This window comes from Dendrobates tinctorius, unplaced genomic scaffold, assembly GCF_039654945.1.
Source record: "Dendrobates tinctorius isolate UK_male_01 unplaced genomic scaffold, ASM3965494v1 ptg000491l, whole genome shotgun sequence".
Lineage (NCBI taxonomy): Eukaryota > Metazoa > Chordata > Amphibia > Anura > Dendrobatidae > Dendrobates > Dendrobates tinctorius.
Genome location: NW_027362152.1, coordinates 1,225,331 through 1,252,739, shown reverse-complemented (window position 1 = coordinate 1,252,739; position 27,409 = coordinate 1,225,331). Strand labels below are relative to the sequence as shown.

General features: G+C 47.9%; 1 protein-coding gene across 4 annotated transcripts in view; it reads right to left on the bottom strand.

The window, feature by feature from the left end:
- The window catches only part of LOC141078030 (uncharacterized), a 432,903-nt gene that overhangs the window by 232,995 nt on the left and 172,499 nt on the right, over positions 1 to 27,409 (bottom strand). For 2 of the 4 annotated variants that reach the window (XM_073564829.1, XM_073564830.1), the window contains exons 8-9: positions 27,281 to 27,404; positions 27,103 to 27,197 (exon numbers count right to left, since the gene is read on the bottom strand). In XM_073564829.1, coding sequence (XP_073420930.1) covers positions 27,103 to 27,197; positions 27,281 to 27,404 — 219 coding nt within the window. Of the gene's footprint in view, positions 1 to 7,299; positions 8,505 to 26,813; positions 26,905 to 27,102; positions 27,198 to 27,280; positions 27,405 to 27,409 lie in introns of those variants that run through there. The other 2 variants (XM_073564831.1, XM_073564832.1) reach the window with 2 other exon arrangements.

Sequence of the window (27,409 nt, the reverse complement as noted above, 5' to 3'; positions counted from 1 at the left end):
CCCAGTTTACTCGCCAGTCCTATTGTAAGGGGTGGTGCTATTATGGACAGTAAGAAACATGCTGCCACTTTGAGACAGCACCCCCTTGTTTGATGTTATGGAATGTTCTGCTCCCCCCTGCAAAAGACTGTGCTAATGAGCTGCCCCAGGCTGATGAGAGGAGTTAAGCCTGAATGAGGTAAAAACTGGAAGCGTCTGGAAAGAACGGTTGTGCATGTAGCTGTCTAAAAGATCGCACAGCCTGGGATGTAGCGGACTTGTGAAATTGAACAGACTTTTCGGGTGTAGCAAAGGTGGCTGTCCTGTGCTATTTTGAGAAGCCACGAAGAGACCGAAAAAGGGATTTACAGTTTCCAGGAGCACCTCCCAGACCCTGAAGCAAGAAGACCACGCTACACAAATCTGCCAGACAGCCGTGCGCACCACCGTACAGGACTGTTGGGGGGCCCCTGGGACGGACCTAAGTCCCCAACATTACCGTGAGTTTGTTCCCATTTGTGACATGTCAGGGCCTAGTGGAGACTTCTACAGACAGAACACGGCAGCCGTGTGGCCTGGTTAGTAGAGGCCAGACAGGTTATACATAGAGAGTAGCATCATCCTTTTGTTTATTGTTTGGATTTGCCTGTGTGAAATATATTGATCCTGTAATAGTTGGAGCACCATGCTATTTGACGGCCCAGCTAAAGAATACAAACTCTTGTAAATTATCTTTTGCCACTGCATACCCCTGTTTGAACCTTCCTTAGCCACTTCATTCCTTGCCTTCCAATAAATTTACCCTTTGTTGTTTGCACCTCATCTTGTGTACCATAGTCTCCCTTCACCGAGTGGTTTCCCGGCCATCGCTTCAAGTGGTACTGTCACCAAGATGGAGGCAGCAGACAGCAACAGCAGGAATGCTAATGTTAGTGGGGATGCTGTGGGTATTGGTGGAACTCCTGCAAGGACACTCCCTATGGGCACCATATTTAGTGTGTTACCAAGGTTGGACAGCAATAATATGCCACTGTCCTATTGGGTGTCCCGGCTGCAAAGCACCCTGAAGATTTATAACTTCAGCTCAGACCTTGAAGGGGACATCGCTTTGACTGCCCTAGAGGGAGAAGCCCATAGAAACATCTGCCTACAATCAGAACTCACCCGTAATACCCTGAAGGAGTTAGTGAAGTTCCTGGAAGATATCTATGGTGAGACTGCTACCGCGGGACACCTTCGCGCCAAATTTTTCTCGGGGTTGCAGCAGGTAGAAGGAGGTATTTCTCAGTATGCGACAGCCCTGCAAGAAGTGTTAGCGGAGGTGCAGAGAAAGGAGTCAGTTGGGCTTGGCGGCATGGGCTCTAAAGACCGGATACTCCAGGAACAATACATTCTGGGACTGCACAGCACATCCTTGAGGCGAGCACTCTCAGAACGGGTAAGGGCAGATCCAGCTCTTACATTTCATCAAATCCTGGCAGAAACAGAGTCCCGAAGCAAACTCGAGGTGCCCCCCGGCGAAGAAGAGGCATCCAATGCTGGGAATGTGGAAGGGGGCACCTTGCCACAGACTGTCAGAATTACGCTCAAGGCCAGCGGGAGCCATCGTTAAACTACCAACCCCCCGCAGTAGTGCGGCACTCTGTGGGGGAGGCGAGGAGAGAGGCCACGCCTTATCATAATGAACACTTGATTGCTGGGAGTCCCATGCTGCGTGCTAAATTCAAGGGTGTTCCAGTGGACTGCTTGATAGATACCTGGTCACAAGTGACGACGATGCCAGAAATGTACTTCAAGCAGCATTTTCAGGCCCTGGTCAAGCCAGAGAAGGAGTCATTGATCTGGTTATATGCTGCCAACCAACAACTGATCCCGGTCACAGGGGTCGTGTGGATGAATATTCGAATCTGTGGGCAAGAAGTGGGGAGAAAGCAGATCCTGCTAGTCCCTGCGCCCATCAAAGAAGATGTGCCTGTAGTACTGGGAATGAATATCCTAAGTGAACTTGATCAGATTATGTTCACCAAACGGGGAAGGCTACTACACATAAGCCTATTCAATAAGCCCATCAGCAACTGATCCGCGTCTGTGGGATGCAGAAGAGTGTGCCATCTTATCAGATGGTAGGGGTCATCAGGGCCCCTGGGAAAGAGCCTGTGATCCTGCCTCCGAGGTGAAAAAGTATTTTACATCTCCCAGTGGAGACTCATCGCAACCTCGACGGGTTGGAAGTGATTGTTCAGCCTGTGGTAGGTGGAGTGAACCAAGAAGTCATGATAACTCATATGATAGCTGTGGTGCAGCAAGGACACGTCCCCATAAGAGTTTTGAATGTGGGCCCCGGGGAGGTCATCTTGCCACGAGGGACAGATCTGGCCCTGGTATACCTACATAAGGGTGAAGTACTGAGTCAGAAGAAGTCTGTTGCCAATGGAAGGTGCGGGGTGGACCCTATCAGTTGCTGCGGGGGCCGAAGAGAGGCCATCCCTGGAGTGGATGGGTCATCCTTGATCAAATGGAAGTGGATTTGAAGGCTCTTGGCCCTGAGCGTGTGCAAGCGATAGAAGTTATACTGTGCGAAAAAAAGGCTGCATTCGCCCATCATGCCCAAGATTTCGGCTGTACTGAAGCCATCACGCACGAGATACCGACCATGGACGCTCGTCCAATTCAAGAACGATACTGGAAGATCCCGCCTAAGATGTACCAAGATGTGATGACATTACTGAGGCAGATGCTGGATTCAGGAGTAGTGCAGAGTAGTCAGAGCCCTTGGGCGGCCCTGGTGGTGCTTGTCAAGAAAAAGGATGGGACCATCTGGTTCTGTGTTGATTACAGGAAACTCAATGCCTGCACTGTTCGAGACTCATATCCGTTACCCTGCATCGAGGAATCCTTGACAGCATTGGGAAAGGCCAAGTACTTATCCACCTTTTACCAAGCAAGAGGAAACTGGCAAGTAGCCATGGCAGAGAAAGACAAAGCAAAAACTGCCTTCATCCTCCCTATGGGATTGTTTGAGTTTAACCGGATGCCCTTCAGGCTCTCCAATGCTCTGGGCACGTTTCAACGGCTGATGGAAAAGTGTTTGGGAGACTTAAATTTTGAAGCTACCCTGATCTATCTGGATGACATCATTGTGTTTTCTGCATCGTTCGAAGAACACCTTGCTCGGCTTGGACAGGTACTCTGAAGACTGCACGCTCATAACCTGAAGGTGAAGCCAAAGAAGTGCCACCTCTTCAAGAGGGAGATCGAGTACCTGGGCCACATAGTGTCACAAGATGGAGTTCTACCCTCACCAGAAAAGGTGGCTGCTATCCAGAAGTGGCCAGTCCCTTGAGCAGTGAGAAAACTCCAGGCCTCTCTCGGGCTAGCCGGATACTATCGCCGGTTTGTCAAAGACTTTGCGAAGAGGGCGGGTCCTCTGAATGAGCTGCTGAAGGGGACCGCCAGAGTTCCAAAGAACCAGTGCCTCCCTTTGGCCCAGAGACAAGATGAGGCCTTCCAGGCCATAAAGAATGCTCTTACTTCAGCCACGATTTTGGCTTACACAGATTTCGATCAACCGTTCCTATTGTACACATAAGGTAGCCTTCATGGACTTGGTGCAGTACTTTCTCAAATACAGGATGGACATGAGAGAGTCATCGGGTATGCCAGTAGGTCCCTGTGAGACAGCCAAAGAAACCCCCACAATTACAGCCCCTTCCGGTTAGAGCTCCTGGCCCTAGTGTGGGTAATGACAGAGAAGTTTGCGGGCTTCCTGACAGGGACCAAGATTCAAGTTCAAACAGACAGTAATCCCCTGGCCCACATTGAGAATGCTAAATTGGGGGCCTTAGAACAACAGTGGGTGGCTCGCCTAGCCAAGCGTGACTTTACTATGTTATCGCTCTGCTGCCGAAAACGCAAATGCTGACGGGCTGTCAATAGTGACGGTGGAGACTCCAGTGGGGGATCTCTATGAACAACTTGAAGAAGAAACCCCAGACTTTCGCAAGTTTAGGCTCCCAGTGGTTGCGGTCCAGTCAAGTAGGGAGGCCTGCGCACTACCCCGATCCTTGGGGAGAACCAATGAGGAATGGGAACATGTTCAGGACGAAGACGAAGGGCTGAGACAGATGAAATGGTGGGTAACTCAGAAGTGCAAGCCTGGAAACAAGAGATGATCTGGACGCTGAGATGAAGAGTGTCTTACACCAGTGGGATAGACTGGAAGTGCGAGAATCAGTGTTATAGCGTAAGAGACAACAGCCAAAAGATTTGGAAGCCAGGTGGCAGATGGTCACCCCAGGAGGAATGGCTCAAGCAGTAGCTAAAGAAGCCCACGAATTCGGAGCTCACTTCACGAAGACCTACCAATGGTTGCAGCAGTACGTGTACTGCCCCTGGTTGGAGTCTGCGGTGGAAGAGGTTTGCCGGCAATGTAGAGTATGCAACCTCATTAAGAGTATTGAACAAAGGGCACCCATCCAGACCATACAAACTAATGAACAGCTAGAAGTCTTGATGATCGACTACCTCCTCGCGAGACACTCGGCCCGGGGGCTACAGTACTGTTTGTTTATGATCAATCATTTATCCAAGTTCTCAGTAGTCACCCCGACTAGAGATCAGACTGCTGAGTCAGCAGCACGGGCCATTTGTCAAGACTTCATTCAGGTGTATGGGTGCCCAAAGCGCATTCACTCCAACCAAGTCGCATGCTTCCAAGGCAAGCTGATGGAAGAACTGTATCCTATGTATGGCATCGAGCGGTCCCGGACCACCCCTTATCATCCTCAAGGTAACGGAGCATGTGAACGCTTTAATCGAACCCTACTTCAAATGCTGAGAATGTTGGAGGATAAAAAGGCATGCTGGCCAGACTACCTGCCAGAGTTAGTATGGACCTACAACAATCGGGTCCACTACACCACAGATTACACCCCATATCTCCTGCTGTTTGGAAGAGCTGGACGAGAGGTAATTGAGCTAAATTTGGAACAGCCGGAGGGGGCTGATGGAGTGAACTGTCACTTCATGGGTGAAAGAACATCGGCAACGGTTACAAACGATACAGCTGTTGGTGGGTCAGCAGCTACAGAATATACGGGCCGTAAACTGACCCAAGAGATACCGCTCCAACCCGGGGACCGAGTATTAGTCAGAGAGAAATGCCCCAAGGGTAAAATAAGTGAGAGATGGGAAGTACAGCCTTACAGAGTACTCCAGAGAGTGTATGCTGACAGCCAGGTCTACAAGGTGCAGATTGAGAGTGGGGCCGGTCTGAGGTCTGTTCTGTGCCATTGCCACTTGAAGGTGCTACTCCACTTCCTGAATCTGTCTTGCCTGCTGGGGAAATCAATGATGAGTGGTGGACCGTCCATGACACTGTAGGGGTTCCTCAGCCGTACGGAGACGGTAATCCCATGGATGTACCACTACCGCCACGTGAGGACGAGACCCGACAAGAGCTCACTATGACTCCTGCAGCAAGTGTCCCTCTGGAAGATAGTCAAGCCTTGCCTGATAACCAAGAACTCCGGAGATCCCAGAGGTCTATTGCAGGGGTTCCACCAGTCCGATACATAGAACAGTGTACTCGGTCTGCTTTTCCAACTTTGTTGCCTCCTCTATAGGTGCTGTTTCTGCATTGCACATTCCTTCTTTACACTGTGACCTTGAGGTTGTTATGGCCGAGGATGACCATCATTAAGTAGGGAGGCATGTAGGGGGGTGGTGCTGTTATGGACAGTAAGAAACACGCTGCCACTTTAAGAGACAGCACCCCCTTGTTTGCTGTGATGGAATGTTCTGCTCCCCCCTGCAAAAGACTGTGCTAATGAGCTGCCCCAGGCTGAGGAGAGGAGAAATTAAGCCTGTGTGAGGTAAAAACTGGAAGCTTCTGGAAAGAACAGCTGTGCATGTAGCTGTCTAAAATGTCGCACATCCTGGGACATGGTGGACTTGTGAAATTGAACAGACTCTTCAGGTGTAGCAAAGGTGGCTGTCCTGTGCTATTTTGAGAAGCCACGAAGAGACCGAGAAAAGGATTTACAGTTTCCAGGAGCACCTCCCAGACTCTGAAGCAAGAAGACCACGCTTCAAGGATCTGCCAGACAGCCATGCGCACCATCGTACAGGACTGTTGGGGACCCACGGGATGGACCTAAGTCCCCAACATTACCGTGAGTTTGTTCCCATTTGTGCACATGCCAGGGCCTAGTGTAGGCTTCAACAGACAGAACACGACAGCCGTGTGGCCTGGTTATTAGAGGCCAGAGAGGTTATACGTAGTATTTTTGTATTCAGTACTTATAGGGTGTGGCCTCCTTTCTACTGAGCTGTGTAGTTCATTTATAGTCCCGCTTATGCTGGGTGTCCGTTTGGGACCCAGAGACTGCCACTATTCACACTAGGTAGGCTTTATCGTTAGTGTAGTTACTGTCTCAATGGGGTACACCTTGCCGTGGTGGGACAGCTTTATACTTTTTTATCAAAACAGTGTTTACCAAGTACCCTATGTTATTTAATGCACTTGCTTTTTTACTTATTTTCATTAGGGTATATACACACATTGTTTTTTCCTTTGGTTTTGCTTAGGTTATACGTAGAGTAGCATCATCCTTTGTTTATTGTTTGGATTTTCCTGTGTGAAATTTATTGATCCTGTAATAGTTGGAGCACCGTGCTATTTGACGGCCCAGCTAAAGAATACAAAGTCTTGTAAATTATTTTTTGCCACTGCATACCCGTTTGAACCTTCCTCACCTCACTCTGTATACTGAACTGTGGGGTACATGCTCTTTCTATTAGTCACCTACTGACTACCCTTCAGGGGGTGAATTATGGGTATAGTTTTACATTTGGAATTAATAAAGTTTAGTTTTATCCTTTTGGCAGCAAACATGAGGAATGACAAGAGACAACCCATTTAAGAAGATCCAATTTTGTTTAAAACTATTCCAACATTATGAATATAAAAAATGCTTCTCCCCTATTTGACGTCTCAGATGTTTATAAACAGTTGATTTCCAAGTAAAATATTTCCCACATTAGGAAAATGAAAAAGGCTTCTCCTCTGTGTGACTGCTCAAATGTCTAACAAGAAGCGCTTTCCTGTTAAAATTAGTGATGAGCGAGTATACTTGTTGCTCGGGTTTTCCCGAGCACGCTCGGGTGAGAGTATTTTGGCGTGCTCGGAGATTTAGTGTTTGTCGACGCAGCTGTATGATTTGCGGCTGCTAGACAGGCTGAATACATGTGTGGAATTCCTAACAAACAGGCAACCCCCACATGTATTCAGCCTGTCTAGCAGCCGCAAATCATACAGCTGTGTTGACAAACACTAAATCTCCGAGCACACCAAAATACTTGGAGATCACCCGGGCAACGAGTATACTCGCTCATCACTAGTTAAAATATTTCCCACATTCTGAGCAGGAAAAAGGCTTCAACCCCCTATGTGGATTCTCTAATGGTGATCAAGATTTAATTTCCATTTCAAACTTGTCCCACATTCTGAATATGAAAAAGGCTTCTCTCCTGTGTGAGTTCTCTGGTGGCTATCAAGAACCGATTTCTTCATAAAACATTTTCCATATTCTAAACAGGAAAAAGGTTTCTCCCCATGTGGGCTCTCTGATGCATATTAAGATGTGCTTTCTGCTTAAAACATTTCCCACATTCTGAACATGAATATGGCTTCTCTGCTGTGTGAATTCTCTCATGTGTAACAAGATGTGAATTCTGAGTAAAACATTTCCCACATTCTGAACAAGAAAAAGGCTTCTCCCCTGTGTGGATTCTCTGGTGCTTAACACAAGCTGATTTGTAGTTAAAACATTTCCCACATTCTGAACAGGAAAAAGGCTTCTCCCCTGTGTGAGTTATTTGGTGTTTAACAAGATTCCCTTTAAGGTTAAAACATTTACCACATTCTGAACAGGAAAAAGGTTTCTCCCCTGTGTGGATTCTCTGGTGCTTAACACTATCTGATTTACTGTTAAAACATTTCCCACATTCTGAACAGGAAAAAGGTTTCGCTCCTGTGTGAATTCTCTGGTGAGTAACAAAAAGTGATTGATGTGCAAAACATTTCCCACATTCTGAACATGAAAAAGGCTTCTCTCCTGTGTGAGTTCTCTGGTGGTTATCAAAAACCGATTTCCGGTTAAAACATTTCCCACATTCTGAACATGAAAAAGGCTTCTCCCCTGTGTGAGTTCTCTGGTGGTTAACAAAATGTGATTTCCATGTAAAATATTTCCCACATTCTGAACATAAAAATGTCTTCTTTGCTTTAGCAGCAGTTTGTATTTTAATGCCTCTTTTGTGACTTTGATTTTCCTTAGTAGTCGGTACTAAATCAGAAGATGGGACCTGTTTCATAGGATCAGATGACAGATCTTTGTGAATGGATGACGATATATCTGGAGAAACAGCAATCACTTCAGTTGTATCTTGAAGGATCTCAAGATCATCAGATTTAAAAATTGAAGATGTCAGCTGTCCCTCTGATCTCCTGGTACAGTCATCTGCTAAGATAAAAAAAATTATTATTTTCTAATAAAATATCACTGAGTTTTATATTTTTGAACATTTCTACTTATACTGTCCATAAAAATGGCAAGTTATGTAAAAAACTTTATTTCCCAAGACAATGACAGTTCACAGTCTAATAGAAAACCTTGTTGGATGAGCCAGTAGTGTGTGGTGTTCAACTGTTTGTTCATTCTGCCTTCTAAATATCGAATAAAATGAAACCAATCAATGTTATGGAGGCGAAAATAATACCAATTCTCATCTCACAAAAAAAACAAGTCCCCACTCAGGTCTATCATCTGTCAATGGAAAAACAGAGGTTCCCACACTATTAGTGGCTCAAAGGCTGCTGAAAAATAACCGCTCTCACTTCGGAGTCTCGCAGTGTGCTCAAACAACATTTAGGATCCCTGTATTTAGCAATATTATAGTGAGAAGAATCCACTTAATTTGCGGTGTGTGTCTCCTGGAGCACAATCTGGGCACTGTGTGCTGGGTAAGAAAATGGCAAATGTGTAATTTTCACTCTCCAACATCCACTGCGTGTTAATTTACAGAAAGTGGCTGTGGAGTCAAAATTGTTGGTACCCCTTGTTTAATGACAGAAAACTCAAAATGGTCACAGAAATAACTTGAATCTGACAAAAGTAATAATAAAAATTCTATGAAAATGAAGAAATGAAAGTCAGACATTGCTTTTCAGCCATGCTTCCACAGAATTTTTAAAAAAATAAAACTTATGAAATAGGCCTGGACAGAAATGATGCTACCCTTAACTAAAATATTTTGTTGTCAAAGATGCTCAATAGGATTTAGGTCAGTAGGGACGGTATTCTGTTCTTGATATGCTTCATTTTTCCCGACTGTGAACATAGAGCTGATGTGCCTTGCCAAAAAGTTCCATTCTTGTCTCATCTGTCCATAGGACATTCTCCCAGAAGTTTTGTGGCTTGTCATCATGTAGTTTGGCAAATTCCAGTCTGGCTTTTTCATGATTTTTTTTCAACAATGGTGTCCTCCTTGGTCGTCTCCCATGAAGTCCACTTTGGTTCATACAATGACGGATGGTGCGATCTGACACTGATGTTCCTTGAGCTCGAAGTTCACCTTTAATCTGTTTAGAAGTTTTTCTGGGCTCTTTTGCTACCATTCGTATTATCCGTCTCTTTGATTTGTCATCAGTTTTCCTCCTGCGGCCACATCCAGGGAGGTGGGCTACAGTCACATGGAGCTTACATTTGTGAATAATATGTGTAGCTGTAGTCACAGGAACATCAAGCTGCTTGGAGATGGTCTTATAACTTTTACCTGTAACATGTTTGTCGATAATTTTCTCTCTAATCTCCTGAGACATACCTCTTCTTCGTTTCCTCTGGTCCATGTTGAGAGTGATACACACCATGTCACCAAACAGCACAGTGCAGATCTGTAGCCTCTATACAGGCCACTCACTGATTCCAAGACTGTAGACACCTGTGATGCTAATTAGTGGACACACCGCGATTTCACATGTCCCTTTTGTCACATTATTTTCAGGGGAACCATCACTTCTGTCCAGGCCTATGTCAAGAGTTTCATTTTTTTTTAATTCTGTGGACGCATAGTTGGAAAGCAATGTCTGACTTTAATTTCTTCATTTTCATAGATTTTTTATTTATTATTACTTTTGTCAGATTCAAGTTATTTCTGTGACCATTGTGGGTTTTTCTGTCACTAAACGAGGGGTACCAACAATTTTGACTGCATGTATATAGATCAGTGTTCCCCAACTCCAGTCCTCAAGAGCCACCAACAGGTCAGGTTGTAAGGATTTCCTTAGTATCGCCCAGGTGGTGGAATTATTGCCTGTACAGGTGAGCAGATCTCACCTGTGCAATTTTAAGGGAAATCCTGAAAACATGACCTGTTGGTGGCTCTTGAGGACTGGAGTTGGGGAACACTGATATAGATTATAACCCTCAGCGAATTAATTTATAAAATGGAATCACTTTATGGGGCTTTCGACCGTTCTGGTTTTCTGTCATTTAGGGTACCGTTACACCTAGCGACTCACCAGCAATCCCGACCAGCGATATGACGCGGTCAGGATCGCTGGTGAATCGCTAGGTGGTCGCTAGTGAGCTGCCACTCAGGCAGATCTCACCAGCGACATCGCTGGGGACGGGGATCCCTACTTACCTGTCAGACGCGGCGATCCTGCGTCCTCCCGCCCGGCTCCACGCGTCGCTCGTCGGCGCCACAGGAAGCCCCAGCAGGAAGTGGGCGACGAGGAATGGTCCAGCAGCTTCTCGTGCGATCAGCGATAACCAGCGGGGGAGCCGGTCGGAGGTAAGTATCACATGCAGCGATATCGCTAGCAATATCGCTGCAACGTCACAAAATCGGTGACTTTACAGCGATATTGCTAGCGATATCTCAGTGTGTAACGGGGGCTTTAGTCACATTAGGGCTTCTGCATATGGTGTGCCCAATCTCATCTGGGATCTGTTCCTGCTGTCCAGCTGGAGTAATCTGCTCCCTACTTCAGACAGTTGGAAAGTACCACACCCTACTACAGCGCAAAGCACATGGCCGGAATCTGCCAGATACAGCGTTGTCTCCTCTGGTTCAGTCGTCTGTGCTCAGCTTGTGTATTTGTTTCCTGCTGTGACCGTGGCCCGTTTACTGACTACACTTGTGTCTTCTGATTCTGTCCTTCTGGTTCTGACCCGGCTACCTGACTATTCTTCTTGCCATCTAATACCACAGAATGGCAGGTAACACCATGGTACAAGCCTAGGGGAACGGGCGATGGCGGCGCCTGTCATTTTGCTGTATGTAATTTTTTTTCTAAGCCTCCCAATGGCCACAATATTATACGAATCATCAACAATAATATCAATGCTATTATATGCATTATGTAATAATGGGGGGCAGGTCAGTGAGGGATCAGCGACCTGTCATAAGCCAATACAGATGAATATGTAATCAGAGCACCACATAATGCCCCACCCACAGGCTGCCCACAGCCCCACCCACAGCCCCGCCCCAGAGCATGAGAATTTAATTAACTAAAAACTACAAATACAGATTAAACAACAGTAAACTGGAGTTGCATTCATTAATGGTGTCAGGATCCTGTCAGCGCCGGCGTGCAGCCTCCGCTGAGCAGGGACTCACCCGCACTGTAGGGGTACCGGGGTCAGGTACAGCCAGAAAGTACCGATACACAGGACCTATGGATGCTGAAGTTTAGCAAGCAGACACAGGACCTACGGTCATGTGATTGCAAGGGGGCGGGGCTTAGCATCCTGCTTAGTGAGATGGCACGACACTATACAGGATTACTTAGTCAGGCAAAACAGGGTTCATACACAGAGATAGCAGTAACGTACCAGGGATGAGACAGAACAGATAGTCAGTGCCAAGCAGAAGTCAAAACCGAACAGACATAGAAGGTACCAAGCAGAATCCAAAGCAATATCCAGAGAACAGACCGAGTCATACACAGAGAATCTAGCAGCCAGAACACAGCACAAACACACTCAGGGGTCACCACACAATGCCAAGGGCAAGAGTATAACTGACAGGGATGGGAGCTTCCTGAGGCTATAAGAAGCCTCTCCCAGAACCAGGGAGAGGCCACAGTCATAGCCCCAGGTGTGCAGGTAAGCCTGCACTGGGATCACAACCTTTAACCCCAGAAATGCCAGTCATCAGCACTGGTTCCAGACATTAACCCCATATGTGCGAGTCAAACCCGCACTGAGATCATGACAGGTGGACCATTGGAGCTACTATGAGTCCTGACCAGAAGATTAGAGAAAATAATATTGCTCCCCATTTCAGGAGAGATTGTGCAGTAATCTGAATTTCTTAGGATCAAAAACAATGTAATTTACGATGTGGAGTGAATCCATGAAACCAGGGCTCGAGCCATGCCAACACTGACACTGGTATTGTGGAGGCCCGGTGGGGGAATAATCTCTTGCCATTTGACCCCCCAATCAGCACTACCACCCCCAAATACAATTGCCCCCCTAAAATAAACAATGACAACGAAATTCTTTGGATAATTATGGCCACAGCAGCCTTTATTTAATACAAACAAACAATAAACATTCAAGTATAAATAACATTTTCACTCGCTGAGAAGAGTCCTTGAAGCTCCCAAAAATCTGGTGATTACCAAAAAATAAAAGTGAACATAAATTACCTACAATTGCTCGTAGCCGTAACCCCACTGGCTCAGAAGCACCAAAACCGTAAAGGTTCCAATGTTCCCTAGAACTTCCTGGAGATCTGACAACCCTTGCCGAAACTCCCCTCCACATTTCACCATATCCAACCATATTAAACTCCAAAAGAGGAAACCATAAGCCAATGGATCCCCAGACCAATTTTTACCAACCTTAAGGACTCCCCTCAACCGTCAGCACGAGGGGCCTTTGAACACCTCAAAGCCCCGAGACCCCACCAAACTAAAAATCTTTTGCCCTCTCGATGCCTTCTTGCAAATCAAGTGCCCAGGTGTCGCTACCCACTGCATTCAGATGAACTCCATTGGCCAACAAAAGTCATCCGTCCCTGTTTCCAACTCAAAATGCCTCACAGATACGCCCCCCCATTACTAGAAACAAAAGCAGATACTGCCCTATTGACCTTTATTCTGGCTTTATCTATCTTCACCAATGACCTTGCATTCCGCCAGCGTTTACATGGCACTATATCAGCCATACAATGGTGATTCCAGAATAAGACAACCAAAGCCACAGCAAGTCGTGTTTAATATCCTTCACTAACTCCCTGAATGGCTGAACTTCCAAATCGCTACCGCCCACATGCAACACCAGAATATCCGGCACTCTATCCAATCAGGCACTGTTGTGAATTTTCTGCAGAACCCTGTTCCAGGTCAACCCCCTGACGCCAAGCAATCTGACCACTGCTGTACTCCTGGGAAAACCGAGCTGTCTTCCCTCCTTCCTTACGTCCGCTCGTAACGTTCCCCAATAAATGCATGAATGGCCGAAAATCCACACAAGCAATGAGGGGGAACCGGGAACAAAACTTAAAGCTCAGAAAAATAAAACAGCAACCGAACAAAACATTTTGACAGGTTAACCTCCATCCACTAAAACTCCCCAATTAACCCATGTTGCCTCACATACCACCGATAACACCTAGATCGCCACGTCCCAATGCGCTGAACAGCTTCACCACCCAGCCCATCTAACGCTGCCTCTGTTGCCGCCCCAATACGAAATGAATGGGGGGCAAAGCGAGACTCATCAAGGCCCAGCGCGTGAACAGCCTTCCTGAAAAGCGCCATAATCTGAAACTTGGACAAAAATGAACCATCCACATGACATAAAAGGAGGCCTTCCAACCTTGGCAAAAAGGCCCTAAAACGCTGTAAACACATCACTGGACACATGAACGAATCTTTGACAAAGCTAAAAACTACACGCCTCCCCCTGCCATCCTGATCCATTTTTTATCTGCATAACCAAAACTCTACACCTTGTGACATCACTACAACATTCCGAGCCAGAATCCCACCCATTACAGATGTGCTCAGTGACATCAGTTCACCCACCCGCAAAGCCCCGAAAAAGTAGAGAGAAAAAGCCAACCTGAAAAGGCATACTTCAAAATCAGAAAAACATAAGGATCCCAACACCCCCCCCCCCAAAGTTTTTCCAACAAACCAAAGGAAACAAGTCGCCTAATGTCCCCCCGACCATTACTACTCTGAAAACCCTTAACCGCCTGTTTAACTAAGAAGGCTTTAGTCAACTTAAAACCAAAAGCCAAGGCTGCAACAACCTGCGATACTTTGGTCGACGACCAACCCTCAGCTGCCCCATGACTCAACCACGACAGTAAGATTCCAACCTGATCATCCTTTCACAGCTGACCTGCACTTGCTGCCAACAAGCCCTCCCAAGCATACCACACCGCCTGGTAAGCAACCCAGGTCTTGGGAGCCAAAAAAGACCATATCAGAGACTCTGCAGCCCAGAGACCACATTCCAAAGCTCCGCCGAGCACTCCAAGCCCTCGACATCCGCCATCGGAGTCAACACCCGAAAGCGATCCCACTGCAAACAAGAAAAAGAATCAGCAATGGCATTCCGGACTCCCGGTGTGATGATCTGAGTTTGACCTGACAGAGTTACTGTATAGTGAACTTTTTTTCCTTTGACTTGGTGCCAAAGTGGGTTGATTGCTCCCGGTGGCCATTAGAATTATTACACGTGGTGTCGTTCATTCTAAGTTGCCCCGGTGGTGGTTAGTGGTATTATACTTTAGTTAAAGTGCACATTTATCATGCAGGTGTGATTGCTGGCTCTGCCATAAAAGAGTCACAGGTGTTGTAATCAGAGTTGGTGATAGTTGTTCATTTCCAACCAACCTTGGTGGAGGAAGGAGCCGGAGAGAGCTCCTTGCAGCACGGTCTGAGCCCTGGTGTAAAATCAGGGGGGATTTCCCTGCAGCTCTGACAGTTTGGTGCTAGCATTTCAGGAGGAGAGCTGCATTCTGGTGGTGGACTCTGTGCTGGAGCATCAGCACAGAGAGAGCTAAGTGTTTCTTTATCCCTGTTTGTGACTTTCCTTATGTGTGTTCTAGTACAGTGGTGGGATTAGTTTCCGCACTGACCAATTCCCTAGTGAGGGTCTAGGTGCAGGGCGAGTCAGGGTTTCTAGGTTCCCGATCGGCGCCCGGTGCGGAACCGGCATAGGGACTGTTGAGGAGTGCAAGGTCACTGGCTCAGGGGAGTGCAGGAGGTCTCCATGTCCCCATTCCCTAGTGCAGCAGGGCCCACCACTGTAATTGTTCCCTGTGTTTACCCTTATTATTTAAATTCGCCGGCTGGAGGCGGTGTATCCGGCTGCACGTTCATTATTTAAATTCGCCTAGCTGGAGGCGGTGTATCCAGGGTCACGTGTGCCATAAATTCGCCCTGCTGGAGGCGCTGTGTCCAGTCACACGTTGATCGTTACATTATCACCAACCCTGAAACTTTTTTTTCTGCCGAGCCATGGACCTAATGCAAACCTTTACCCAGGTACTGCAGACCGTTACTGAAGAGATTAGGGGGCTGCGCGGTGAGATGGTGCAGCAACTGCAGCTGTTGGTGGGCTTTGGAGGTTTGATTCAGGCACAGGCTCAGCCAGAACCCAACATATCTCTCCCGGACCGGTTTTCTGGAGGGAGAGATCAATTCTTGGTATTTCAGCAAGCCTGCAAATTATATTTCAGGCTACGCCCTCGTTCATCAGGGAGTGAAGAGCAACGGGTGGGAATCATTATGTCCCTTCTGAAGGGGGATCCCCAATCCTGGGCCTTCTCCCTGCCAGATGATTCACCATCTTTAGAGTCTGTGGACGAGTTTTTTGCGGCTCTGGTGCTTGTGTATGGGGATCCTGATGGCGTCTCTCTGGCGGAATCCCGACTCCGTAGGTGTAAACAGGGAGTCCGGGTTGCTGAGGAGTACTGCTCAGAGTTTAGGAGGTGGGCCACTGACACTCAGTGGAATGACCCTGCGCTTAGGAGTCAATTTGTGCAGGGTCTGTCTCCAAAGTTGCAGGACACTCTGGTGCAGTACGCCGCCCCCAGGTCGCTGGAGGCCGCCATGTCCCTTGCCATCCGGGTGGATAGACGCCTTAGGGAAAGACCTACACAAAATGTGCCCCCTGTAGTCCTCTCCAGGGGGGAGGACCCACCAGTGCGGTTGGTGGAACCCAAGCAGCCCGGTGTTGTTGGTACAAAAAGGGAGTTGCCTGTGGTTCGCCGTGGTGGGGGGGTGTGCTTTTCCTGTGGGAAGCCGGGCCATTTCAGTGCGTGCCAAGTCTCCGGACGAACCTATGCAAGTAGGAGGTGTTGGGTTGAGTTCAGGCCTGCCTACGGTTCAGGTAGTGGTGTCGGCATGTTTTTTTGTTTTTTCTGTGGGCAGACTGGTCATGTCCTTAAGGCTTGCCCATTGCGCGCCAAATTATCTGTGTCATCTCAGAAGCTGCATACCCCTGGTCGTTTGGAGGGAGACGACCAGGGAGTGTACATTTCCTCCATTTTGCCCTCCCAAGGTATCATGTCAGCTGAAGTGTTGGCTGGCGGGGTACCGGAGGTGGTACCGGTGCTTGTGGACAGCGGAGCAGGAGTCAGTCTGGTGGATGCTCGCTTTGTCCAGACTCATGGCCTGAAGTGTAGGACACTGACCCAACCTATAAGCGTCCAGGCCATTAACTCTGTTCCACTGAGCCAGGGGATCCTTAACCAAGTCGTAGAAAACATCCATCTGCGTATAGGACATAATGAGGAGTCCTTGTCCTGCTACGTCTTGGAGGGAATGTCAGTACCTATCGTTTTAGGCTTCCCTTGGCTGAAAAAACACAACCCGGTGATAGACTGGCGAGCGAGGGAAGCAGTCGTGTGAGGGCTGCTGCCTAGGGACTACTGTCCCTGCCATCTCTCAACGGACCCCTTCCTCTCCAGTGAGAGCAGCGGATGTGCTGCAGGAGAGTAGGGGCAAGTCTCAGCCCTCGCCGCTAGCCAACCCTGTGAGGCGCAGACCTCGTGGTGGAAAGGGTTGAAGGGTGGTGTACCCCATGGTGAAGTGCGGGGGTGTGAGTGTGGTGACACAGGGGGACGCCTCTGTTGTCAATTCCAGAAAGAGTTCTCCAAGTGGTAACAAACGAACGAGTGGCAATAAACGTTGAGGTCCGGACCTGTGTGTGAATGAGCATGTATGGGTGGCCACCAAAAAACATCCAGTGGAAGTGTGTTGTGGAGTCTTACCAGCTCATACCAAACATACACATACACAACTCATTCCCCAGGTCGGCGCTTCGGAGATGTGGAGTACCTTCAGAACATATATTGCCAATACCAACAGTACTCGTTTGTCATAAACCTGAGGTTCAGGTAGTGGGGGTGTTAAACTCTGGATCTGGGCGTCCCCGCTGTAGGGTGTTCCCTAATGAGGAGTGTTCTTGAGGGTCCAGAGGCCCATCATTAAGGGGAGGGTACTGTCATGATCTGAGTTTGATCTGACAGAGTTAATGTATAGTGAACTTTTTTTCCTTTGGCTTGGTGCCAAAGTGGGTTGATTGCCCCCCAGTGGCCATTAGAATGATTACACGTGGTGTCGTTCATTCTAAGTTGCCCCGGTGATGGTTAATGGTATTACACTTTAGTTAAAGTGCACATTTATCATGCAGGTGTGATTGCTGGCTCTGCTATAAAAGAGTCACAGGTGTTGCAATCAGGGTTGGTGATATTGTGAGTTCGTCATTTGGGAAGCAAGCCTGGGTGATCTAGGAGCGGAACATGAGTCCTGGGCAGCCCAGCCAGAGGGGTTGAGTCAGCTATGGAGTCTGCAAAGAGTGCTGGCATGGATTGGTGGAGTTCAACAATGGTGTCTGGAAGAAGGGCTGGCATAGCGTGGTGGAGTCGCAGTTTATGGTGTCGGCAGGAAGTGCTTGCATGGCTTGGTGGAGTGGTGACTATGGTGAGAGTTGCACTCAGCATGCTGGACTTGGTTGCTGAAGACTGGACTCAAGCATGCTGGACTTCTTTGCAGAGGAGTTGGACTCGAGCATGCTGGACTTTTTGGCAGAGGCTGGACTCATCTTTGGGACTTTGTTTACTGGGCAGCTACAACTGGTGGTGGACGCTGCTCCAAGGCTGCACTATGGTGATGGATCCAATTATGGCGATGGATCCGGGTGGAGAAGATGCACGCAGGTGGTGGGCTCTGTTGCTAGGAGTGTACGCAACAGAGCAAAGCTAAGTGGTGTTTCCCCTGTATTGTCATTTTTCCTCATGTGTGTTTAGTGCAGTGGTGGGATTAGTTTCCACACCGACCAATTCCCTAGTGAGGGTTTAGGTCCAGGGCGAGCTAGGGTTAAAAGGTATCCTGTGCGTCGCCCGGTGCGGAACCGGCATAGGGAACGTTAGGAGTGCAGGGACAGTGGCTCAGGGGAGTACAGATCTCCACGTCCCTATTCCCTATCGCAGGGCCCACCATTGTTAATGTTACCCAGATTCCCCTTTATTATTTAAATTCGCCTTACTGGAGGCGGGGTTTCCAGATTTACGTGTAATACCTAAATTCGCCTGTTGGAGGCGGCGTATCCAGCTGCACGTCATATTATTTAAATTCACCCCACTGGAGGCGGTGTATCCAGGGTCACGTGTGTCTTATGGGTTCGCCTTGCGGTACTCGCTGCGTCCCGACACCCAGCACGTGAGACGCCGTCACGTCAGAATTCAAAGACAAACATGTCAAGACAAGCTGACGCAGCACACAAACAACTGGGGGAGACGATGCAATCAAACCATCAATTGCGCAAACCACCCTCATGTTGTCACAATTGAAACGCACCCGCCTGTCATGAAACTCTCATTTCCACATGTGCACCGCAACCAAAATCTCCAACAAGGCGATATTCCTAACTAAACCAGACGAAACCCAATCCTCCGGCCATTTCGTCACACACCACTGACCCCTGAAATACGCTCCAAAACCGATTCCTCCGGCCACATCCGTAAACAAATCCAAAGTATCACTATCCACCACTTCCTCCATCAACAATGAACGACCATTGTACTTTTTCAGAAATGCACCCCAAGCCGCCAGATTCGCCTTGTGCTCTCCTGAAAGCTGGACAAAATTATGTGGCGCTCGCACCCCCGCGGTGGCACCAGCTAACCTATGTGAGAAGACTCTCCCCATCCGCATTATCTGACACGCAAAATTAAGCTGTCACAGGGTCAGCTTCTTTAAATGGGGCGCCCTCAACACCTCCCTCACTGTTACCACCTTCTCCTCGGGCTATCTGAATTCCCACTGGACTGTGTCAATGACAATGCCCAAAAAATGTATTAGGGCCTTCAGTGTTGTGAGTTCATTTTCCCCTTCACTACTGAGGCCCGAGGAACTCCCTAATCTGGTGAAGAAAGGTAGTGAGCCTGATTGTCAAACACCTGGGACTGATGATGATGACTGGCTGAGTGGAGTTAATGACTGGATATAAGGCTGCCGACGCCCTTCTGGCCTGCGGGTGATTTCTCTGTGGACTTCTAGGAAACCAGTCTGATTCCTGCTCATCTAAAGCTATGATTTCTGCTTTGCCTTTTTGCATTAGTGTTTTGTTTTCCTTGCTTTTCTGGATTCTGCCATTCCCTGCTGGGGTGAGCAAAATCTCCTTTTGCCTGTTGCTCTGTCTTCAGAATATTCCTGAGTACTGACATAGCTTTTTTGAAGCCTAGCATCTTCAGGGCCTTTTTTACTGTCAGTTTGTTGGCTCTTATTTTCATAGGGTTTTTTCACGGATTGCAGACAGCAACCTTCCTGTCCTTTCCTATCTAAGCTAGCGTGGGCCCCATCTTTGCTCAGTCTATCTTTCTGTCTGTGTTTTGTTCTTTCTTCTTGCTTCACCGTCATTATATGTGGGGGGCTGCCTTTTGCTTTGGGGTCTGCTCTGGGGCAGTTTAGATTTCCCTTTCTGTCTTTAGGCTATGTAGTCCTCCAGCTGTGATCGAGGGGCCTAGGGCATCGTAGGAGCCCCCCACGGCTACTGCTAGTTGTGTTGATAGGTTCAGGGGTCTGCAATCCGATAGCTGCCAACTTCTCTGGTTTTCTGGACTTAGCTAGCATTTCTATTTTTGCCTCCTACGGTGACTCAATCATAACACTTCAGTCTTGTCTGGCGCCAAAGGTACCCAAAAAAGCTCCGCCACTACCTCCATTGGCCTCAAAATGTTCTGACAACAAACCGTCCCGAACCACCTATTCCAGGAAGGAACTGAACACCTCAAAAAAGGCACACGAAAACGAACAACCCATAGGCAAACACCTGTCAACAAAAAACTCCCCTTTCCAATAACACCCCAACAATTTAACAATGTCCGGATGAACCGGCAACAACCAAAATGCAGATTCAATATCTGTCTTAGCCATGAGAGCCCCCTTTCCACACTTCCTAACCCATCACGCTGCCTCATCAAAGAACGTATAGGCCACGGAGCAGAGTTCCAGAGTTTGCAAAAGAGAAGACTGAGAGGAGACTTAATAGCTGTCTACAAATATCTCAAGGGCTGTCACATTGTAGAAGGATCAACTTTATTCTCATTTGCACAAGGAAAGACTAGAAGCAATGGGATGAAACTGAATGGGAGGAGACACAGATTAGATATTAGAAAAAACTTTTTGACAGTTAGAGTGATCAATGAGTGGAACAGGCTGCCACGAGAAGTGGTGAGTTCTCCTTCAATGGAAGTCTTCAAACAGAGGCTGGACAGACATCTGACTGGGATGATTTAGCGAATCCTGCTTTGAGCAGGGGGTTAGACCAGATGGCCCAGGAGGTCCCTTCCAACTCTACGATTCTATGATTCTATGAAATCAATTCCATCATGCACCCACATGCCACAAGGATAAGACAAATGATGAATCAGCTGAAACTTATACGGCTCCTTGTTAGGCACAACCCCCAAGGGGGACACCACCAAGTCCTCAAATGGGGAGTCCTAAAAGGGGCCGCCATGCGGCCCAAACCAACCTCTTTTTGCACAATTTTTCCGAAACATTGTCATACAAAGCCGCTGAATGCAAATTTTTACGCATCCGGGGGATAACAAAAGAAGGAGTCGTAATTACAAAACCTTCCTTAAAACCAGAATACAACAGGTCCGCTTTGCCTCTGTCCAGGTATCTACAGTGGGGCAAAAAAGTATTTAGTCAGTCAGCAATAGTGCAAGTTCCACCACTTAAAAAGATGAGAGGCGTCTGTAATTTACATCATAGGTAGACCTCAACTATGGGAGACAAACTGAGAAAAAAAAATCCAGAAAATCACATTGTCTGTTTTTTTTTCATTTTATTTGCATATTATGGTGGAAAATAAGTATTTGGTCAGAAACAAAATTTCATCTCAATACTTTGTGATATATCCTTTGTTGGCAATGACAGAGGTCAAACGTTTTCTGTAAGTCTTCACAAGGTTGCCACACACTGTTGTTGGTATGTTGGCCCATTCCTCCATGCAGATCTCCTCTAGAGCAGTGATGTTTTTGGCTTTTCGCTTGGCAACACGGACTTTCAACTCCCTCCAAAGGTTTTCTATAGGGTTGAGATCTGGAGACTGGCTAGGCCACTCCAGGACCTTGAAATGCTTCTTACGAAGCCACTCCTTCATTGCCCTGGCGGTGTGCTTTGGATCATTGTCATGTTGAAAGACCCAGCCACGTTTCATCATCAATGCCCTTGCTGATGGAAGGAGGTTTGCACTCAAAATCTCACGATACATGGCCCCATTCATTCTTTCATGTACCCGGATCAGTCGTCCTGGCCCCTTTGCAGAGAAACAGCCCCAAAGCATGATGTTTCCACCACCATGCTTTACAGTAGGTATGGTGTTTGTTGGATGCAACTCAGTATTCTTTTTCCTCCAAACACGACAAGTTGTGTTTCTACCAAACAGTTCCAGTTTGGTTTCATCAGACCATAGGACTTTCTCCCAAAACTCCTCTGGATCATCCAAATGCTCTCTAGCAAACTTCAGACGGGCCCGGACATGTACAGGCTTAAGCAGTGGGACACGTCTGGCACTGCAGGATCTGAGTCCATGGTGGCGTAGTGTGTTACTTATGGTAGGCCTTGTTACATTGGTCCCAGCTCTCTGCAGTTCATTCACTAGGTCCCCCCGCGTGGTTCTGGGATTTTTGCTCACCGTTCTTGTGATCATTCTGACCCCACGGGGTGGGATTTTGCGTGGAGCACCAGATCGAGGGAGATTATCAGTGGTCTTGTATGTCTTCCATTTTCTAATTATTGCTCCCACAGTTGATTTCTTCACTCCAAGCTGGTTGGCTATTGCAGATTCAGTCTTCTCAGCCTGGTGCAGGGCTACAATTTTGTTTCTGGTGTCCTTTGACAGCTCTTTGGTCTGCACCATAGTGGAGTTTGGAGTCAGACTGTTTGAGGGTGTGCACAGGTGTCTTTTTATACTGATAACAAGTTTAAACAGGTGCCATTACTACAGGTAATGAGTGGAGGAAAGAGGAGACTCTTAAAGAAGAAGTTACAGGTCTGTGAGAGCCAGAAATCTTGATTGCTTGTTTCTGACCAAATACTTATTTTCCACCATAATATGCAAATAAAATGAAAAAAAAACAGACAATGTGATTTTCTGAATTTTTTTTTCTCAGTTTGTCTCCCATAGTTGAGGTCTACCTATGATGTAAATTACAGACGCCTCTCATCTTTTTAAGTGGTGGAACTTGCACTATTGCTGACTGACTAAATACTTTTTTGCCCCACTGTAATTAGATTAGGGACCATCTTTTCCAGCTTCACTGGTGTCTCCCCCTTGAGTATTGCTGCCCCCTGATTTTGGCTTAGCTTTCCTGAAACACCTGGTGGCGCCATGGGTTGAGCCACTGCAATGTGAGCAGAGGTGCAATTCTCCGGGGCCTTCTCACCTATAACGCTTGCCAAAATGGCAAAAGCCTGAAGCCAATTAACAAACACTTGAGGGATCATACGCCATCTGCGTTTTCCTCCTCCTTTTTCTTACTGTCTTCCTTTTTCCCTTATCTAAATTGAACTTCTCCAAAGGAAGCAGGTAAAAATTCTCCACATACTCATCCTTCCAAATTTTCTCCCTAACCTCATTCTTGAGGTGCGCCCCCCAATGGGCCTTCGAAACACACATAAACCTCCCCATGTGCCCTATCATTCAAATGTATCCTGCACTCCTTCTCCGTCTGAACCGACACAGGATCAGAAAGTCTACCACCTGCTACCTGTAGAGCCCTACCTGGCAAAACACCCCCACTAACTAGCGAACCTACCCAAGCCGCCAAATACCCCGGTGTCACCCTTCCCCCTTCTAAATGTGTGAGCAACTCCCACGCATTAAAAAAGAGGTCCCTTATGCTGCCACTAGCCAAATCCCCAGGAACCCCCACTCCTACACCATCATTCATATCTGAAACCTGACTACCACTTACACCCAGGAATAACAAAGACTGTGGACACGGACAAGACATAGAGCTATAATCACCAGGCTGCGAGGGAGCTGTGACCGCTCCAGCCGAAGTACCGGAATCCAGACGTCTATCCACCATGCTATCCTGACCCGCTGATTCCTCAAGAGCCTGATGCCTCAGGAGTCCCCGCATCTAACGATGACCCAGGTAGCTTGTCCATAGATGAAAAGGGGGATCCAGACCAAAATCCTTAATCAGCAAGTTGCCCCTGCGATGCAGACCCTGCAGCGCACAGCCTGCCATCCGAGTTGAACTGTAGCAGAGGGGAATATGATGCCCTAGGAGGTCCCCCAGGAGAAGGAAAGCATCCTGCCACCCCGAAAGAGGGGGCCGGCATACCCTGCAGAGTGCATGCCGCCTGCTGTCGCTATGCCAGTCACGGTCTCGCAGTCCCCCCGTCCTGCAGAGGCCAGGCGGCCGCTCCTTGGTGCCATGACTCCCCAGATGCTCGGCACCTGCTACCGCCAAGGAGGAAGAGGCCTGTACACCTTCCCCTGGATGCACACCGCCCGCTGCCGCTCTGCTTGTCGCCGTCCCAGTGGTCCTCTGTGCTGTAGCTGAGGCGAGCTGCCACGCAGGAACATCACCACGGTGGCACCCCGTGACGTCTTGGTTCCCAAGATGCTTGGCACGCTCTGGCTCTGCCCCCAAACTAGTGCAAGGCGAAGGCCTAGTCAATGCCACCGGAACCCGCCTCGCATTTGGATTCCTACCAGGCCGAGGCCTGCTGTCACAAGATCTTACCGGCACCCGGCCTGGAGGGTCCCCAGAGGGGTTCCTGCGCCTCTGTTGGGTCCGGGGAGCGGAATCTAGCGAAAGCCACTCCGGAGGCCGAACTATGCGAGGACGCCACTCCCGAACAGGGGAGTCCCCATCCAGCCCTGCGCTCCCAATGATCCCGGCCACCTGTCTCTCCAGCCGGCCGTGGGGCTGCGACAACACTGCAGCCTGCAAACTCTCCAGGGCCTGATCCTTGCCGGACATGGTGAGCTCGCTATGCTGTGACCAAGCTCGACCCCAAAGAGAAGTGAAGAGGCCCACCCCTAACCCATCAATATAAATGCCCCTACTAAAAAAAACAACCCCTTAAATTTAACTATTCCCCACTCCCTCCAACCCATTGAGCATGCGCAGTAGTTCTCTGCGGCTCTCATGCCCAAGATTCCCAGCCCTGCAGTGTGAATAAATCATAAGCGACTACGGGGCGGGATCTCTGGCCGGCCGCGCGATATGAAGGCCAGGATTGGATCTGAGAGCAGGAGCACAACGGGCAACGCTAACTGCGAATGCCCACGAAACCATAATACAGCGCAGGCGCCGCATTTCAAAATGACACAGAAAAGAAAAGAATGATAGATGCGAGGCGTCTGTCAGAGGGGGAAAGACCTGCCCCCCTGCCAAAATTCTGGTATGTTTGACCAATTTTATAAACGATTATTTCTGCGGTGGAAGGGACACTAAGTAAAAGAGCCACCTTGACAGAATGCAGCATTATTGCAGCACAAGGTGGCTCTTTTACTTAAAAACACCTGGGGGGGGTGATATGGTTCCCTTTAAGTGATTTTCTATCTTGTCAGCACATTCTATGTACGCTGTCATTTGGCTTTATAGTTACAGATCTGGGCAGGTAACGGTCAGCATCTTCTAATGAGCTACTATGGATCCTGAGCAGAAGATTAGAGAAAATAATATTGCTCCCCATTTCAGGAGAGATTGTGCAGTAATCTGAATTCCTTAGGATCAGAAACAATGTAATGTATGACGTGGAGTGACTCCATGACACCAGGGCTGGAGCCAACACATCTCCTGCAGGCGGGAATAAATGTATATTACAGCCATCAGCCACGCACAGCTTAGAGATCTATCATGGCACAGGTGGAATGTTTGTCCTGGAGATTATCACAATCCTCCTTGAAGTTAGTTGGTTTTAATACAAATTGAAAAGTCAGGATAAAGGGAAACTCTGCTGTTATTGGACAGAAATTCACACTTGGCCTCACTGCACATTTACTGTTGTCGCTCATAAAAGGGAAGTTTGGCCAGAAAGACTGGACCTGGTCTTGTAGGGACCATGAGACATTAAGCAGCACAGAAGGGAGAGAAGATTCATCCGATAAGATCTCAGGGATCTAGGAAGCCAACAGCATCATTACCCTCCGCTTTCTCTTACAGGCCCAGCATAAGATTTTTCTCCAAGTGATTTTCTATCTTGTCAGCACATTCTACGTACGCTGTCATTTGGCTTTATAGTTACAGATCTGGGCAGGTGACGGTCAGCGTCTCCTAATGTGAAGGAGAGAATGGCTAATGAAATCAATTATTAACCCTTATATCAGTCAGTTCAGATACGGTGTACCAAGATGGCGTCTGTGTCTTCAGAGAACACCCTGGAAGGAATCCCTGGAATGCAGAAGCTGAGATACTGGATACCATACAGTATATGGAAGTGAAGCTGAAATGGACCCATCATAGACTGACACTGGCTACTCAGGAGATTGTGTGACACCCATCTCCTGTCTCTTTGTCTTGGGAATAAACTTCAATTGTGTGCAAGCCTTTACCGAGAAAGGAGTAGACATCTAAAGGCCTCCTTACATTTAGCGATGCAGCGATCCGACCACGATATGCCCCGGTCAGGATCGCTGGTGCATCGCTAAATGGTCGCTAGTGAGCTGCCAAACAGGCAGATCTCACTAGCGATGTAGCGTCGCAGCAGTGGTCGTTACTTACCTTTCACACGCAGCGATTCTGACGTCCTTCCGCCCGCGTCCACACGTCGCCCCGTTGGCGCCAGCAGGAAGCGCCCGATGAGAAATGGACCCGGCCAATCTTGCGCGATCAGCGACAGTGGGGGAGCCGGTCGGAGGTAAGTATCACACATAGCGATATCGCTAGCAATATCGCTGCTGCTTCACAAAATCGGTGACGCTTTAGCGATATCGCTATGTGTAAAACCCCCTTTACTCTGTGTTCGGTGTGACTCTTTAAGCGTGTACTTGGCCTACATTGGGTCAGGTACAAGCAATTATATAGATCTCACTTTAAGGGATCACCCTCACACTAATACCAGGGGGTAGGTGGATCCTCGAGGTTGTAAGTTCTATAGAAAAGGTCATTTGAACAGTTTTGGGTGGAGGAGAATGTTGTGGTCTAGATGCAAAATGGTGATCATGGTAATACGGCCAGACTACACCACCGATAAAGCAGCCACAGCCGGTGACTGAGAGGAATCTGTGACTTCTCTGCATTCAGTGGTTACTACTCACCTGGGTAGTCATATGTGGGAATCTCCTCTTTACACCACTCATCATCTCTCACATATGTCTCTGTAGTATTAATATGGGTCAGATCTTCACCCTGAAACAAATATTGTAAGAGTCACAGACAGATGGAGAAGTCCCATCTATGATCAGCTCTAATCCTGCCATCTCCACCGCCCTCATTACACAAGTATAAAACATATAATACTGGTGGATAAAACAAGACTGAGCACAAGACCTTCACAGCCGTCTACACATCATAGGGGAGATCTCCTGACACCTTCTCTCCATCTACCTGATGATCCTGAGGAGCACTGGGATCTTCTTGGTTACAGTCCTGTGGAAGAGGACGGGGACATCTCTCTGGTGTTGTCCTCTTACTGGATAGATCTGGAGGAAACACATACAGGGACTGAATTCATTCTCTACATACAGATAATTATAGGCCGTGTGTATTTAGTCCTGTCTATTACCTGGAGATGTGAGGGGCTGGGGAACCTCCATTATGACATTCTTGTACAGATCTCTGTGTCCTTCTAAATACTCCCACTCCTCCATGGAGAAATAGACAGCGACATCCTGACACCTTATAGGAACCTGAC